The 12,530-nt window shown below is 41.7% G+C and overlaps 1 protein-coding gene across 6 annotated transcripts in view; it reads right to left on the reverse strand.

Annotated features, from left to right (window-relative positions):
• Positions 1–12,530, reverse strand: part of Dync1i1 (dynein cytoplasmic 1 intermediate chain 1) — a 309,676-nt gene that overhangs the window by 15,340 nt on the left and 281,806 nt on the right. For all 6 annotated transcript variants that reach the window (XM_006986876.4, XM_006986878.4, XM_006986877.4 and 3 more), the window contains 2 exons: positions 5,949–6,089; positions 1,765–1,890 (listed from right to left, as the gene is read on the reverse strand). In XM_006986876.4, the coding sequence (XP_006986938.1) occupies positions 1,765–1,890; positions 5,949–6,089 (267 nt within the window). The remainder of the gene's footprint in view (positions 1–1,764; positions 1,891–5,948; positions 6,090–12,530) is intronic.

Genomic DNA, 12,530 nt, shown 5'->3' on the forward strand with positions numbered 1-12,530 from the left:
CCTATGTAATATTTCTGTAAGTGTGGGGGCCTTTCAGGAGGCTGTTATATAATAAACCAGATTATTATGCTAGCTAGAACAGAAGAATAAAACAACTAATGTGCACTATCTAAAAAGAGCTAATGGACAGTATGCGTTTGAGGGAGACAGAGAGTTAATATTTCATCTCTCTTCTGCTATTTTTGGATATTTTTGCACCTTTATTTTTCTCCCCAAATAACAGTTGTTATCAAAAAAGAAAAAAAGAAAAGATACGAAAGTAAGAGAGAGAAAAAGAAACCTTGTTTGTTAAAATTATCCTTTACTTGCTTTTTTATGTTTTGGGAAATAGCTCAATAACGAATATTTGTTTTGTTGCTTAGTTTTATTTAGGTGAAGACCATGAAAAAAGTATACCAAACATGAAGAATTCTCATGACAGAAAATATGACTAGGAAGCCACGGATAATAACTATTTCTGACTCAAATGTCAGTCTCTCTCCCCAACTCCAAGCTGTGGGGCACTTGGCCATCTGGATCTTCACCATGCAGGCCAGTGTGGAGAGTCTCTGCCATTTTGCACGTCTTAACTTGTGGCAATCAGGCATAACCATGGCAGGGAAGAGAGTCTAAATACGGGACAACCAAGAGATGCTTAAATGTTTTACTTAGGCGTTTGCATGCTAGGATAGAAAGCCCCATCTCTAAAGTTATTCAGTTTCTATGCCCAGCTGAAATCTGAAAACACCATCTAGCTTGTTTCAACATAATCAACCATAGAACACCACATTATATAACGTGCCATCAAAAGTTCCACTGCTGAACAAACCATCTGGGCTTGTCGAAGTCCCAGGATGCTGATTGGTGAGACTGTGGGGAACCTTTCTCAGTATGATCAGCTAAGCTAGTCCACCAGGTAGTTACAGAGAACTTTCAAGGCCTAGGACACTGTGCATACAAATGTGGTCTGTTTTCTCTTTGGAATGCAAATGTTCGATTCAAATCATGCCTAAGTAACTTTATACAACATGCTTACTTGTTTTTCCTGTATTTTCTTTGTCTTTAAGGGAAAACAAAAACAAAACCCTTAACCTCCCAGAAATCAAGGGTTTTTTTTCAACACTTTCTCAAGAAGTGAGAGAAAACATATATATGCATGTTTCTATACATATAATGGAAAAGTAAAGATAGGCCACAAATTCAAGATTTTTCAGAGTAAAGGATACATTATTTTTCACACTGATATATTCCATGTTATTCACTGTATTTTACATGTCATATAATAAGACATACCAGAAGAGGCAGCAATCTCACATGGTAATGTCATAAACGGTATAAAATTTGATTAATCTCAACCTTCCTAATTGGCAGTGGTGCCCTTCCTTAAGGGCTGTGATTTTGATTCAGCACACTAACTACAACTCGACTTTCTCAGAGTAAATGGCAAATTCCAATTTCACTCTTAACGTTATGAGTTTGGCGAGCGTTAGTGTGTGCCTTGTCGTACTTCAGTCTGTTAAGCTGGGTTTCCGCAGCACAAATAGGAAGAGTCCAGATCATTAACTAAAGCGTCCTGGGCATGGAGACAAAGGCCAAATTAGGCCCCAAGGAGGTGTTAACAAACTCCCACTGAAGTCAATGGAAATTTGCAAACGCCATCGAGAGGCTTCTTGTGGCCCAGAAAGTCTTGTTAATAATTTGGTAGGTCTTTAAAGTGGATACACAAGCCAGTTTCCTCTCCCCAAAGAAAACAATAAAACAAAACAGAACACTCCAAATATGTACCTCTCCAACATCGTAGATCCAAATACGGCCTTCTGAGTCCCCCACAGCAACTTCTTTGCCACCTTGTGCCCAACGAACACGGTTTAGGGCAGACGCCCCCTCAATGGCCACACTTGCTGTTGGCACCTGCCAAAGGGGTTGTCGACACAAAAAGGAATATGAATTTAAACATACTAATCTATGGCGGTGTGTTTCTCCGTGAGTCACAGCTGCCTTCCTGTGCACGAAGCCACATCCATCCCCTGCACAAGAGTGAACGAGACTCATTGTTCTAGAATCATACGCTCCACTGACTTGAGGGGGAGGAAGGAGAGACACCAGAAAGAAAGGGAAGGAGGGACAGTCTTCCCCACAGTCAAGGTAGCCAGTGACAGGTATATCTGTCCGGAGTTCGGCAAGTGTCTGTCCAGCACAGGCATGGCAGCTACATGCAATGCTTGACCATTAGATTGTGCGGGATATGTCAAGGGGAAAAGACGTTTGTGTTTACTAGGACTGAGGATCTACAAAAGGCAAGGATACCAGGGGAAAGAGTCAATCCCTCAAATAACGTGAGTCTTCATGAAAATGTCAGCATATGTGCACTGATATTAGCCCATTTTCCAAGCTCACCAGGGAGCAGATGATCAGGAGGAAAGAAGTGCACAGGTAGGAAGCCTGAAGGAGCTTCCACTCTCCTCTTTCCTCCTTGTATTCTCTCTCCAGGTGGCAATACCAAGACAGATAGGGAGAATGGTCCATAACTTCGGCACTGCCCAGCCGGCGACACCCTCTTAAAATGTAGCTATCTATGTGTCTGTTCCTTTAACGAACACCGGAAATCCAGAAGCATTGATGACTGGGCTAATAATCACGGTTACAGTGAACCAGCAGCGCTGAAATAGAACCTGCAGTCATTTACTTATTTCCTGAGAGAGCCTCAGTGTGTGGAGGAAGGGTTTGGAGGGGATCAACCCCTCTTCTTCAGTGTGTGCGCTCCTGTCTTCAAAGTTGGCCGTCTCTATCTGCTTAGAGCTCCTGGGCCTTCTACAAGAGCATTGACTAGGGAATGACAGCATGCCATTAAGAAAGAAAACGGTGCATGTGAAAAGAAAAAGGGGGAAATGATTAAAAGAGGGCCACCGAGAGCATCTCCTGCCACTGTGTGAGACCTGCGCCCAATAACTGAGATCCACCAACATGGAAACATGACATGTACTGTGGCTTAGCACCCCGGCATTCAGCTGCCCACAGGATTGAAACCATCTGTTTATATGAAACTATTGAGCCAATACCTATCTTTAAAATAGCAATAAAAACTCCATCATATGTAAGAATCTATGTTTAAACTTCATCTTGAAATCAATAAAAATTCTTTTTACCTGCTTAAATCATTGCATGTCAATTGTGAACAAAAATGTAAAATGAAAATCCCCAGCTCATTTTTTTTTAAATACCCAATTTCTACAGTAAAGGTACCTGCTGTGCAAGCTGGAGTCTGAATTTTTAACCAAACCTTGCAAAGAATAAAAACAATGTGAATTTAGATAGACTATAATTCTGTCAATACACTTTATTATTAGTGGTGCTGGCCTGAAAACAAATTCATGATTCAGCAATAGAACCTTCAGAGTTCATTTTTATCACTGTGACTTAAAAGCATCATAAAGGATTTTCCATGTTCAACATCAGATTTTACCTTGAATAATCTAAAAGCTGAGTAAAACGTTTAATCTTTGTATGAACACAGCTAAAAATTTAATTACTCAAAAAAAAACCCCGACCCTCTCCTATAGTTAAAACAATGCCTAATGTGTTTCTAAGGGAATTAGTTTACATGAAAAGTAAGTAACATAGCCAACCCAAGTCTGTTTTAAACAATATCCACAGTGCTTTCTTTTCATAGCTGTTATAAAAAACAAAATATAAAAAATAAAATCAGTTATCACAGCCTACAGTATATGCTAAAATCAATGAGTCCATGAAGAACAAAATAAATCTGCATTAATTTAAGAGGTATTCAAAGTTCAAATGTGAATGAATGTGGGCTAAAATAATCCTCGTGCCCTATGCGTGTGTGTTACTTTCAACTTGGATATCCTAAGTATTCTCATGTCTTTAGGAGCAGTCATTTTAATCGCAGACACAAGATGTGTACAGCATAAATTACTAAGCAATAAACGTCAGTCGCATCAAAGGTAAATACGAGGAGCCATTTTTGTACAGGCACAGCAGGGACACCTTGGTTTTAAAGTAGAATAACTAGAAGAACAACAAGGTAGACTGGGAATTTGGGCTCCTTCAATTTTTTTTTAAACAAATCTTTTCCTAATCTGACTTATACCTGTAAAATATTACCCAGCTTGCCCGAAAATGGAAACGCCAGGAGGGCTTTCAAAGTGTGATGTGCTGGGTCGGAGTCAGACTCGGTGTATTTTCACTATCACTGTGAAAGCAGAACCATGTTCATCAGAAACCCCAACTGTGTGCGTGACCAGCCCTGAGTTTCTAAATGTTAGCCATAAAACTCGTCTGTGTTCCTCTCTTTGATACCCACAGAAAGAGAAGGCGATGCCAAGACATCACTTTCTTTTTCTGAAAAAAAAAAAAAAAAAGAAAAAAAGCAACCGACAAAGTTAGATGGGAGTTACTGAGGAGGGTGTAGACCACTCCATCCCTCTGTATGCATTAAAGCAGGGTGTCATGCACACATCCCCTCTGCTTGGCCTCCCTTCTGATACAGCAAACTCCCGAGTCAATCTGGAAAGCGTTTGTTTTTTTGGTTGCTTTGGGTGAGTTTCTCTTAGCAAATAGAAGCAATATGATTTTAATCAACAGCAATGAAAGACTTTGGGAAGCCATTACAATGTAAGGTAATAGCACTTTACTATGAAAAGCAATGACATTATAAACATTTGACATCCCAAATGATGGGCATCTCACTCATGCCTTTTGATTATTTTCAAAGATGCTTCACTACATAACTTCCCTGTCACATAGTTCTTGGAGCTAAAAGGAAAAAAATAGGCTGCAATGGAAACACTTTCAAAGGCAGCTGTTTGGTGATGGTTACAGGTATCTGTGCCCTAAAAGACACCCAGATGCAGCACCACCTGAAGGAAATGTCCATGCCTTCTCCCACAAAAAATCCTAGACTCCTGTGTATGCTCCTCCTTCATGTCCCCCAGCTGTAGGGTCCTTAATTAAAAAGGCCGAACAGCTTCCTGCTCTAAACACTTCAAAAGACTTGCTTTACTTGACATAGACCTCCTACCATGTGCTCTCTACCTGGATATTTGCATTATGGAGAGCTCTCCAAACCTAAAACCAAGAAATGATGCAGAGGCCATTTTAGGACACATAATATTCATGTAACATGTTCCCAACAACAATAACAACAACAACAACAACAACAGCAAAAATCCAATGGCTCTGACTTAGACCCTCAATAATCTTGAGGGTCTGAAAAAAAAGGAACAAAGCACATGATAAACACTTTAAAAATAATCATTTGATTATCAACTTTTTAAAAAATAGGCACTTTTTTCACTTGTGAATGACTTTCAATGTGACATGTTAAAAATCCCACTTTTAAAAAAATACTTGGGTTTTGTTTACATGTTAAAAGTTAGGCACTACTGCTTTCGAGTTCAATATTGTAGACAAGGAATATTTCCTTGGTAAAAATTAAATGAGTGGTAGATCTAAACAGAAAGCAGTGAAGAGAATCATCTTTTATGGGGTCAAAATAGAAATTGTACAAATAGCCAACATTGACAGAGTAACCCCATTTCAATAATCCAATCTAAAAACAGCATCCACAAAAGCTTTCTCTTCCAAGTGTCTGCCAATAAAGTTATTTCAATATTATGTGTCCTCTCCCTTAGGGAAAGGTGTGCACAAAAAAGTGTGTGTGTGTGTGTGTGTGTGTGTGTGTGTGTGTGTGTGTGTGTGTGTGTAGCATCAGTAATTGTCTAAGATCTTCCACAGGATGAAGTGACATGGAATTTGGGGCAATGCGACTGCAGGTTCCCTTCTGGATAGTCAAGAAATGAGGGGTGGGTCTGGGGTGGGGGGCCATGGCACAGCCCCGAGGCGGTTGGAAGGTCTGTCCACAAAAGGCCGTTTTTGCAGGAAGAATCAGACTGCAGAGTGGTCCCGGGTGCCCCCTCCCAGCCCTGGGCCCGGGCGCCTGCGCCGCTCACCTCAGTGTCACTGTTGAGGTTCCAGAGGTCCAAGCGCCCCATCCCGTCCACGCAGGCAAAGAGCGCGGGATGCACAGGGGACCACATGACATCGTACACATAGTCTGCATTGTCTTCAAAGGAGTAGAGCGGCTTGTTGTGCTGTAAAGCAGAGAGACCGTGAAGACTTAGTGGCGCTGCCGCCGCCTCGGGCTGTCTAGAGAGCCTAATTAAAAACTTTGCACATTCACCAAGTGTCATAAAACTTCCCGAGATGAAAGTCCTCGAGAAGGTGAACCGGAGCTTTAATGTGACTACAACTGTCCAGTGGCATAAATAAATCCCGGGGGGTGGGGGTTACTCTGAATGGGCCGGGGCCAGGACCCGCGGAGTGAGGCGGTTTCAGACACGGTTGTAAGCGACATTCCAGACAGGTGGACGCGACTGCCATTAGCTCGGAATTCTTGCCGGGCCAAGCTGTGCAAGCGGTGGGAGCCTGAACCCAGCAGTGGTCCGAGGGGCTTGGACCGGCTGGGATGCTCCGAAGCCCGGGCGGTCCCTGGGAACCCTGGTTCTGCACCGAAGGCAACGTCTGCCACCTCGTGGTCCCTGCTTGTCGCTGCAGCAACGGCGGCCGCTTCCTGTCCTATTGCAGGCCAAATTCGCGTTTTAATGCTTCCTCTGAGGCGAGGAAAGGGAACAAATACCTGTAAAGGGGTTTCAGCTCTTACAGAAAAGTGGGAATCACGCCATTCAAGATCCTAATCTCCTTAACCTTCAGGGTTCGTCTACCTGAACCAAGTGGAGTGATGTAGCTGACCTAGAACCTCTGAACGTACACAGAAAATATGCCATCCTTTCTAAATCACTAAGGATTTCTAAGACCCCTAAAGTTGATGTTCTGAGGGGAAACACTGAACATTCTTCCACTGCATACAAATGCCTCCACTCCAGAGGGATATAATAAATTAAAATGGCACACTTGATTTCCAGAGAATATTGTCACATCAAAATAGCACAGAAGTCAGAGGCAAGTTTGAAAGTACACCAGAAATAAAACGTAATTGGACTTTATGAATTATTCATTCCATCTGGCTTGTCTTATTCTAATTTCTGCATAATGGCTTTACTAATCCCTGATCAATTAATGTAAAATGAAATTTAAATGATAATGAAAGCCCCAGAGATAAAAGAAATTAACTATTCTTATATCCTCTGACAGAAATCTAAACAATGGGAATTTTGTCTTCTTCCTCCAGTCAGCTGTCTGTGCTCCCTTCTCGGGCTCTGTGGAATGCCTGCACAGGCCAGGGTGGTAAGATCAAGAAAAGATAACATACAATATAACAATCAAATCCTTTCTGCTTCGGATATTCAAAGAACACATCTGTAGGGAATCAGCTCCAAATATCAGAGCGAACTGCCAATGTGTGCTGCTTGCGCATGCAAAATGCACAAAGTACATGCGCTGAAACTGAAGCGGAGAAAATCAGTGCAAACCCACAGTTCCTTAACCTACATATAATGCAACAACTTGTTCTGGTAGCAACTATAATTGATTCCTTTCCATTATTGGCATTTTCTTGACATTTAAAAGTCACTGGTTTGATGCAAACAAAGTTTATAGAGATTGAAGCAACACAGATTGGACCAGTGGTGTGTGTGTGTGTGTGTGTGTGTGTGTGTGTGTGTGTGTGTGTGTGTGTGTGTGTCTTTGGAGTGTTTCTATGGAAGATAGATGCATCATATTTTTAACTTCGAAAGTATCTGTGGAATGTAATTTGAAAAACAATATCTGTCACTGAAACACCAAAAAGGAATAAACTAGACATTTGTCTTATAGTCCTTTATATTGTGATTCTTTAATTTTTATACAAAAATGTTTTAAATCTCATGTCTGCAATATGATTAGAAGCCAAAATTATATGCTTATTGGCTACTTACTTACATCTTCCTCTCATTGTTTGTATTCCATAATTCAAACTTTTTCTAGAAAAATCCAAGTACTAAATTATTACCTAAGGGCATGATTGTATCATTTGCCCTTATATATATTAAAAAGAAAGTATGGAGTATCTGGCCCTTCTCTGACAGCTGTGTATATTACATTCTGACTCTTTGCTAAAGAGAAAAACATGTAACCACAGATTCTTGATTTCATTGCTAGCTGGCCACTATTTGTTAGAGAACACAGCACATTTCTTTTAACGTCAGTGACGGCTAAGCCAAACATGTCCTAAGACTGGGTTCTCAGTATCCTCTCTCAGTCAGTCACTAGTACATCTAAGCACACAGAGCTGTAGCTGTGGATAGACACACAAACATGCAATAAACACACAACACACCTGCCATTATCGTTTCTATCAGTTCAAACTCCACCCAATTTTAGACAATCACTCACCAAGGAGCTGTCAACAGGAGGTATGCTAATCTCCTTAAGAAGTTATTCTGTTGATTTTATAGTATGCTCCTTCTTTTTCTTTTTGATCTTTTCTCTACTGAGAAGTTCAGTAAAAACTGGAGTCTATCCTGGAGAATTCACTTTTGAAACATCTGGAAATAACTCCCCTTCTTCAAGTCCCTCAGCAGTTTTTTTCCTGTTCCTCAGACTGACTGAAATACTCTTCTTCTGTTGCCTTTCTGCAGCTTCCTCCTCACCTTTGGCCCCCAAGGCTGAACCTTCTATTACAAAAGTCGCTGTGGAAATAATGCTTGGCTATGGTAGGTGTGTGCTTGGGAAAGAGAAAGAGGGTTCACATTTTCAAAGTCTCTGCTTCGCCTTGATAAATACATAGGTTGGGAAACTTACTGAACTCATTACTATACCGTCTGGGCCCCTGTCTACAGACCAGTTAGTCCCATGTCTTGCATAGAAATAAAATTCAGGCGCAGAAATGCCACTTGTAAACTAGCGTGATTTTTAATAGTAATTACACTTTGTCCAATAAGTATTTTACTATTCTATTTCATTTTGTCTCCTAGGATAATATTATTAAAGGTCTGCCTCAAATGCTTAAATGTTTTAAAAATGTCTGATAAACATTAATATTATGAAATATTAACATTTTCATAAAAGACCTTCAAAGCATCCAATCCCAAGTACGCTGCTTTTGGGTTTGTGAAACATAAATTTCAGAGCTCACAAACTTTTTATGGCTTACTCGGGCATGGGTATTGATTTTTCGAATACCACAGATTATGAAAAAGACAGCATGGGAACAAACACTGCCAGTGATTTTGAGGAGGACTCTCACAATATCCTTTGTGTGTATCAAAGTCACAGAGGCTTCCTGATCTTAAACATTTACTCTAGAAAATACCCACGGTCATTTAGTTAACTAAATATTGCTCCACAGCGTGTTGCCGTGGAAAGCGTTCTGCAAAGCAGTCGAATTCCACTGGACAAACCTCCTTTCACCTGTGTGTTCCCCTCACAGGCGCCATGCTTAGCATCAGCAACATGTTGAAAAGGAAAAGGGGACCGTCACCATCCACAACCTGTGCCTGTGTGGCACATGCCACTGAAATCAAACCTCAACTCGCTCCGCTTCCTCCGCTCTCCAGGCTTGCCATGCCAATAAAGCGCATGAAGTTATGCAAGCCAGCTTGCTTTTAATTTGCTGATGTTCAAACAAAGCAGAGTGGCCGACCAGCACCGACGGATGTGAAGGGCAGGCAGGCAAGAAGGTTTTCTGTGGGCCAGGCTCTGCACACATTGTCTGACTTAATCCGCATAAAATTTCTGTAAGGTAGATGGTGTTTATGGAAAAGAAAATTATAGCTCAGGAAAGTTAAGTAGGTTGTGGAGGAGGGGAGGTCGTTTTTGGTCTCAGGATGTCTCGTTGTTAAGCACATCCTCTGTTTGCAGGCCCTCTGGGGCCCCTCTACCTCATCTTCAGTCTTTACAGAAAAAACAGCGAGTCTGTTACCCCTATTCTTCACCTTTCCATGCAATTCACCAATATTTACTGGGCGCGCACTAAGTGACTTGTACAAACAGTTAAACAATGATTGCTGACCGTTTTTTCTTCCCTAACCCAGTTATTGATGTCACTGAGGATATCACCCACACTTCCGAGGGGTCGTTCGGTGGGAAGAGAAGAACATTTTCTCTTGCATGCTAGAAACGGCACGGGAGCCATCCTTTAGCCAGGAGAGCACAGCAAGGCTGTGGCGTGGAAAGCGGATTAAGAAGAGCAAGAGGGCAAAGAGGTCTCTGACTGGGTGCCTGTGGCAAAGACTACCAAGATGGCCGCCGAGTAGCAATGCTAGGCCCAAGCAGAATGGCCAGGAAACCAGGGTCGGCTACAGCACTTGGACGCTTTCACCTCCTGCCTCTGAATGTCAGTTTTCCGGTGTGTAAGATGGGAGGATGGTCCTCTGATCCTCGGGTTCTCCTTTATGATTCCGGGGCGGTTCTGCTATGTGCCACATTACTCAGCAGCAAGGACGGAATGAAATGAAGCTGCAGAAAGATTTGTTTTTCTAAAGGGCTGGTCAATGGTACATGTTATAACAGACTCCATCTTACTTGATGTTCATAGAATTTAGATCATGAGTTTATAAAAAATGTAAACAGTTTTAAATGCTTTCTAAACTTTGTAACTTAGTAAAATAATCATGTAAAACTGAGAAATTTGAAATAATGGAAGTAGCAATAGTTTTTCTCTTTGAGCAATTGAAAAATAAATGCTGAATTTGCATTAGAGTCAGGCTGTAAAATCGGTTTAAAGAAAGTGAACTTCACAATATGCAGCATTCTGCAGTGAAGATTCTAGAACCAGGCTATGCTTTGTAAGCATACTTGTAAGAACCAATGGAGCCGAGGCTGGAGAGATGGCTCAGAGGTCAAGAGCACTGGCTACTCTTTCAGAGGTCCTGAGTTCAATTCCCAGCACTCACATGGTGGCTCACAACCATCTGTAATGAGATCTGGCACCCTCTTCTGTATACATAATAAATAAATAAATCTTTTAAAAAAAGGGGGGAGGGTTGGGGATTTAGCTCAGTGGTAGAGCACTTGCCTAGCAAGCGCAAGGCCCTGGGTTCAGTCCTCAGCTCTGGAAAAAAAAAAAGAACCAATGGAGACACCCATACTCCAATCTGCTAACTTAGAAATGATTTCTACAGGGGTGGCTTCCTGTTCTTGACACAGGCTGAGATTACAGAGACCAAAATGGCCATCACTGTGTTCTTTGTCTTCCTCATTTATGGAGACCTCCAAGCATCCCAACAGAATTTTGTGTTCTGAAGGCCGGGGAATAGAAGGATTTGTGTTAAAATATTCCCCAACAGCCTCACACACCATCCATGGTTATTAAGGTTGGGCTGGTTTCTAAATGATCAACTTTCCAAGCAGACATAGACAGACATGCGTACCTGACCTGTAAACATTTCTTTTGTGGGGGAGGAGTATTTTGTAGGGGATACTACTCAGGTAGGTGAAAGGGCAGGAAACTAACTCTAAGTTAGAAGTTCAGAACTCTACCCTGAGTTCTGAAGCAGAAGGAAACCAAATGGCCACTACTTAGAAACAACATTCCCTTGCAGGAGAAGGATGATGACCGAGACAAGTAACACGAAAATATCCTCCAAAAATTGTTCTGTGGGTTCCTGTGAAGTAATTTAAATAAAGAGCCAGCTGGTTCTTCCAGGAAACATCAAAATGTGAGACCACAGTATCACTTTAAAAAAGAAAAAGCCACCGAAAGGACCCCAAAACTCCAGGCTCACACAAAATGGATGCCTCTACCATAAAAAGAAAGTGGTTAAACAAACAAATAAACCAAAACTCACAAACCAAACCAAAGAAACCAATGCTCTTGGACCCAGAGAAGTATTACAAATTCAGTTCCGTCATTGGAAAATTTCATGTGCAGCTTAATCCGAGGTCCTTCTAACGCACAAAGTATCTCTTAGTCATCGCCACTTCTGTGGCCTGTTATTAAACAGCCATGCGCGTGACAGTCGCACTCAGGTACGGGAGCTGGAGCTGAGACAGCAACACTTGAGGTAAACTATTCTCAAAAGGACATGGAGAGCAGGCCAGTTGGTTGTTTGGGGGCATTAACAAAAACTATGTAAGGACTTTTGTATGAACGAGTTGATTGAAAACAACTTGAAAGATGATTATGGACATCTAGGAACTCGACGTTTGTCTCTGTCTCAGTGTGGTTACCTGAGAGCTGAAGCCACATGAAAGGCGTTCTTTGTTGCTCTGCCTTCCTCTCCTGCTTATTTGCATGGAAGAATCCTCCTAATCCAGGAGGCGCCACCAATAAAGAGCCCAATTATCCATAAAAAAAGAATGTACACATATTCACAGGTTTTGACTAGTATGTGAGTGTTCAAAGCCATGGGGAAAGCTACAAGCTTTGCCTAATTCATAAAGGGAGTATTTCCCACACTGACATTTTTACAAATGTTAGCTTGACCTCAAGGTTCTTTGAATCTGGCCTTCTAGTGGCATACATTTTATGGACACATTGTGAAAACATTAAGCAGTGGAGCTGCTCTTTGGAATTGGGGAGAGGAGGATTATGCCCCGACACTGGGGTCATCTGAGTTGCTTCATTCCTTCAACAGCTCTTCTCTCAAGTACAT

This window comes from Peromyscus maniculatus, chromosome 3, assembly GCF_049852395.1.
Source record: "Peromyscus maniculatus bairdii isolate BWxNUB_F1_BW_parent chromosome 3, HU_Pman_BW_mat_3.1, whole genome shotgun sequence".
Lineage (NCBI taxonomy): Eukaryota > Metazoa > Chordata > Mammalia > Rodentia > Cricetidae > Peromyscus > Peromyscus maniculatus.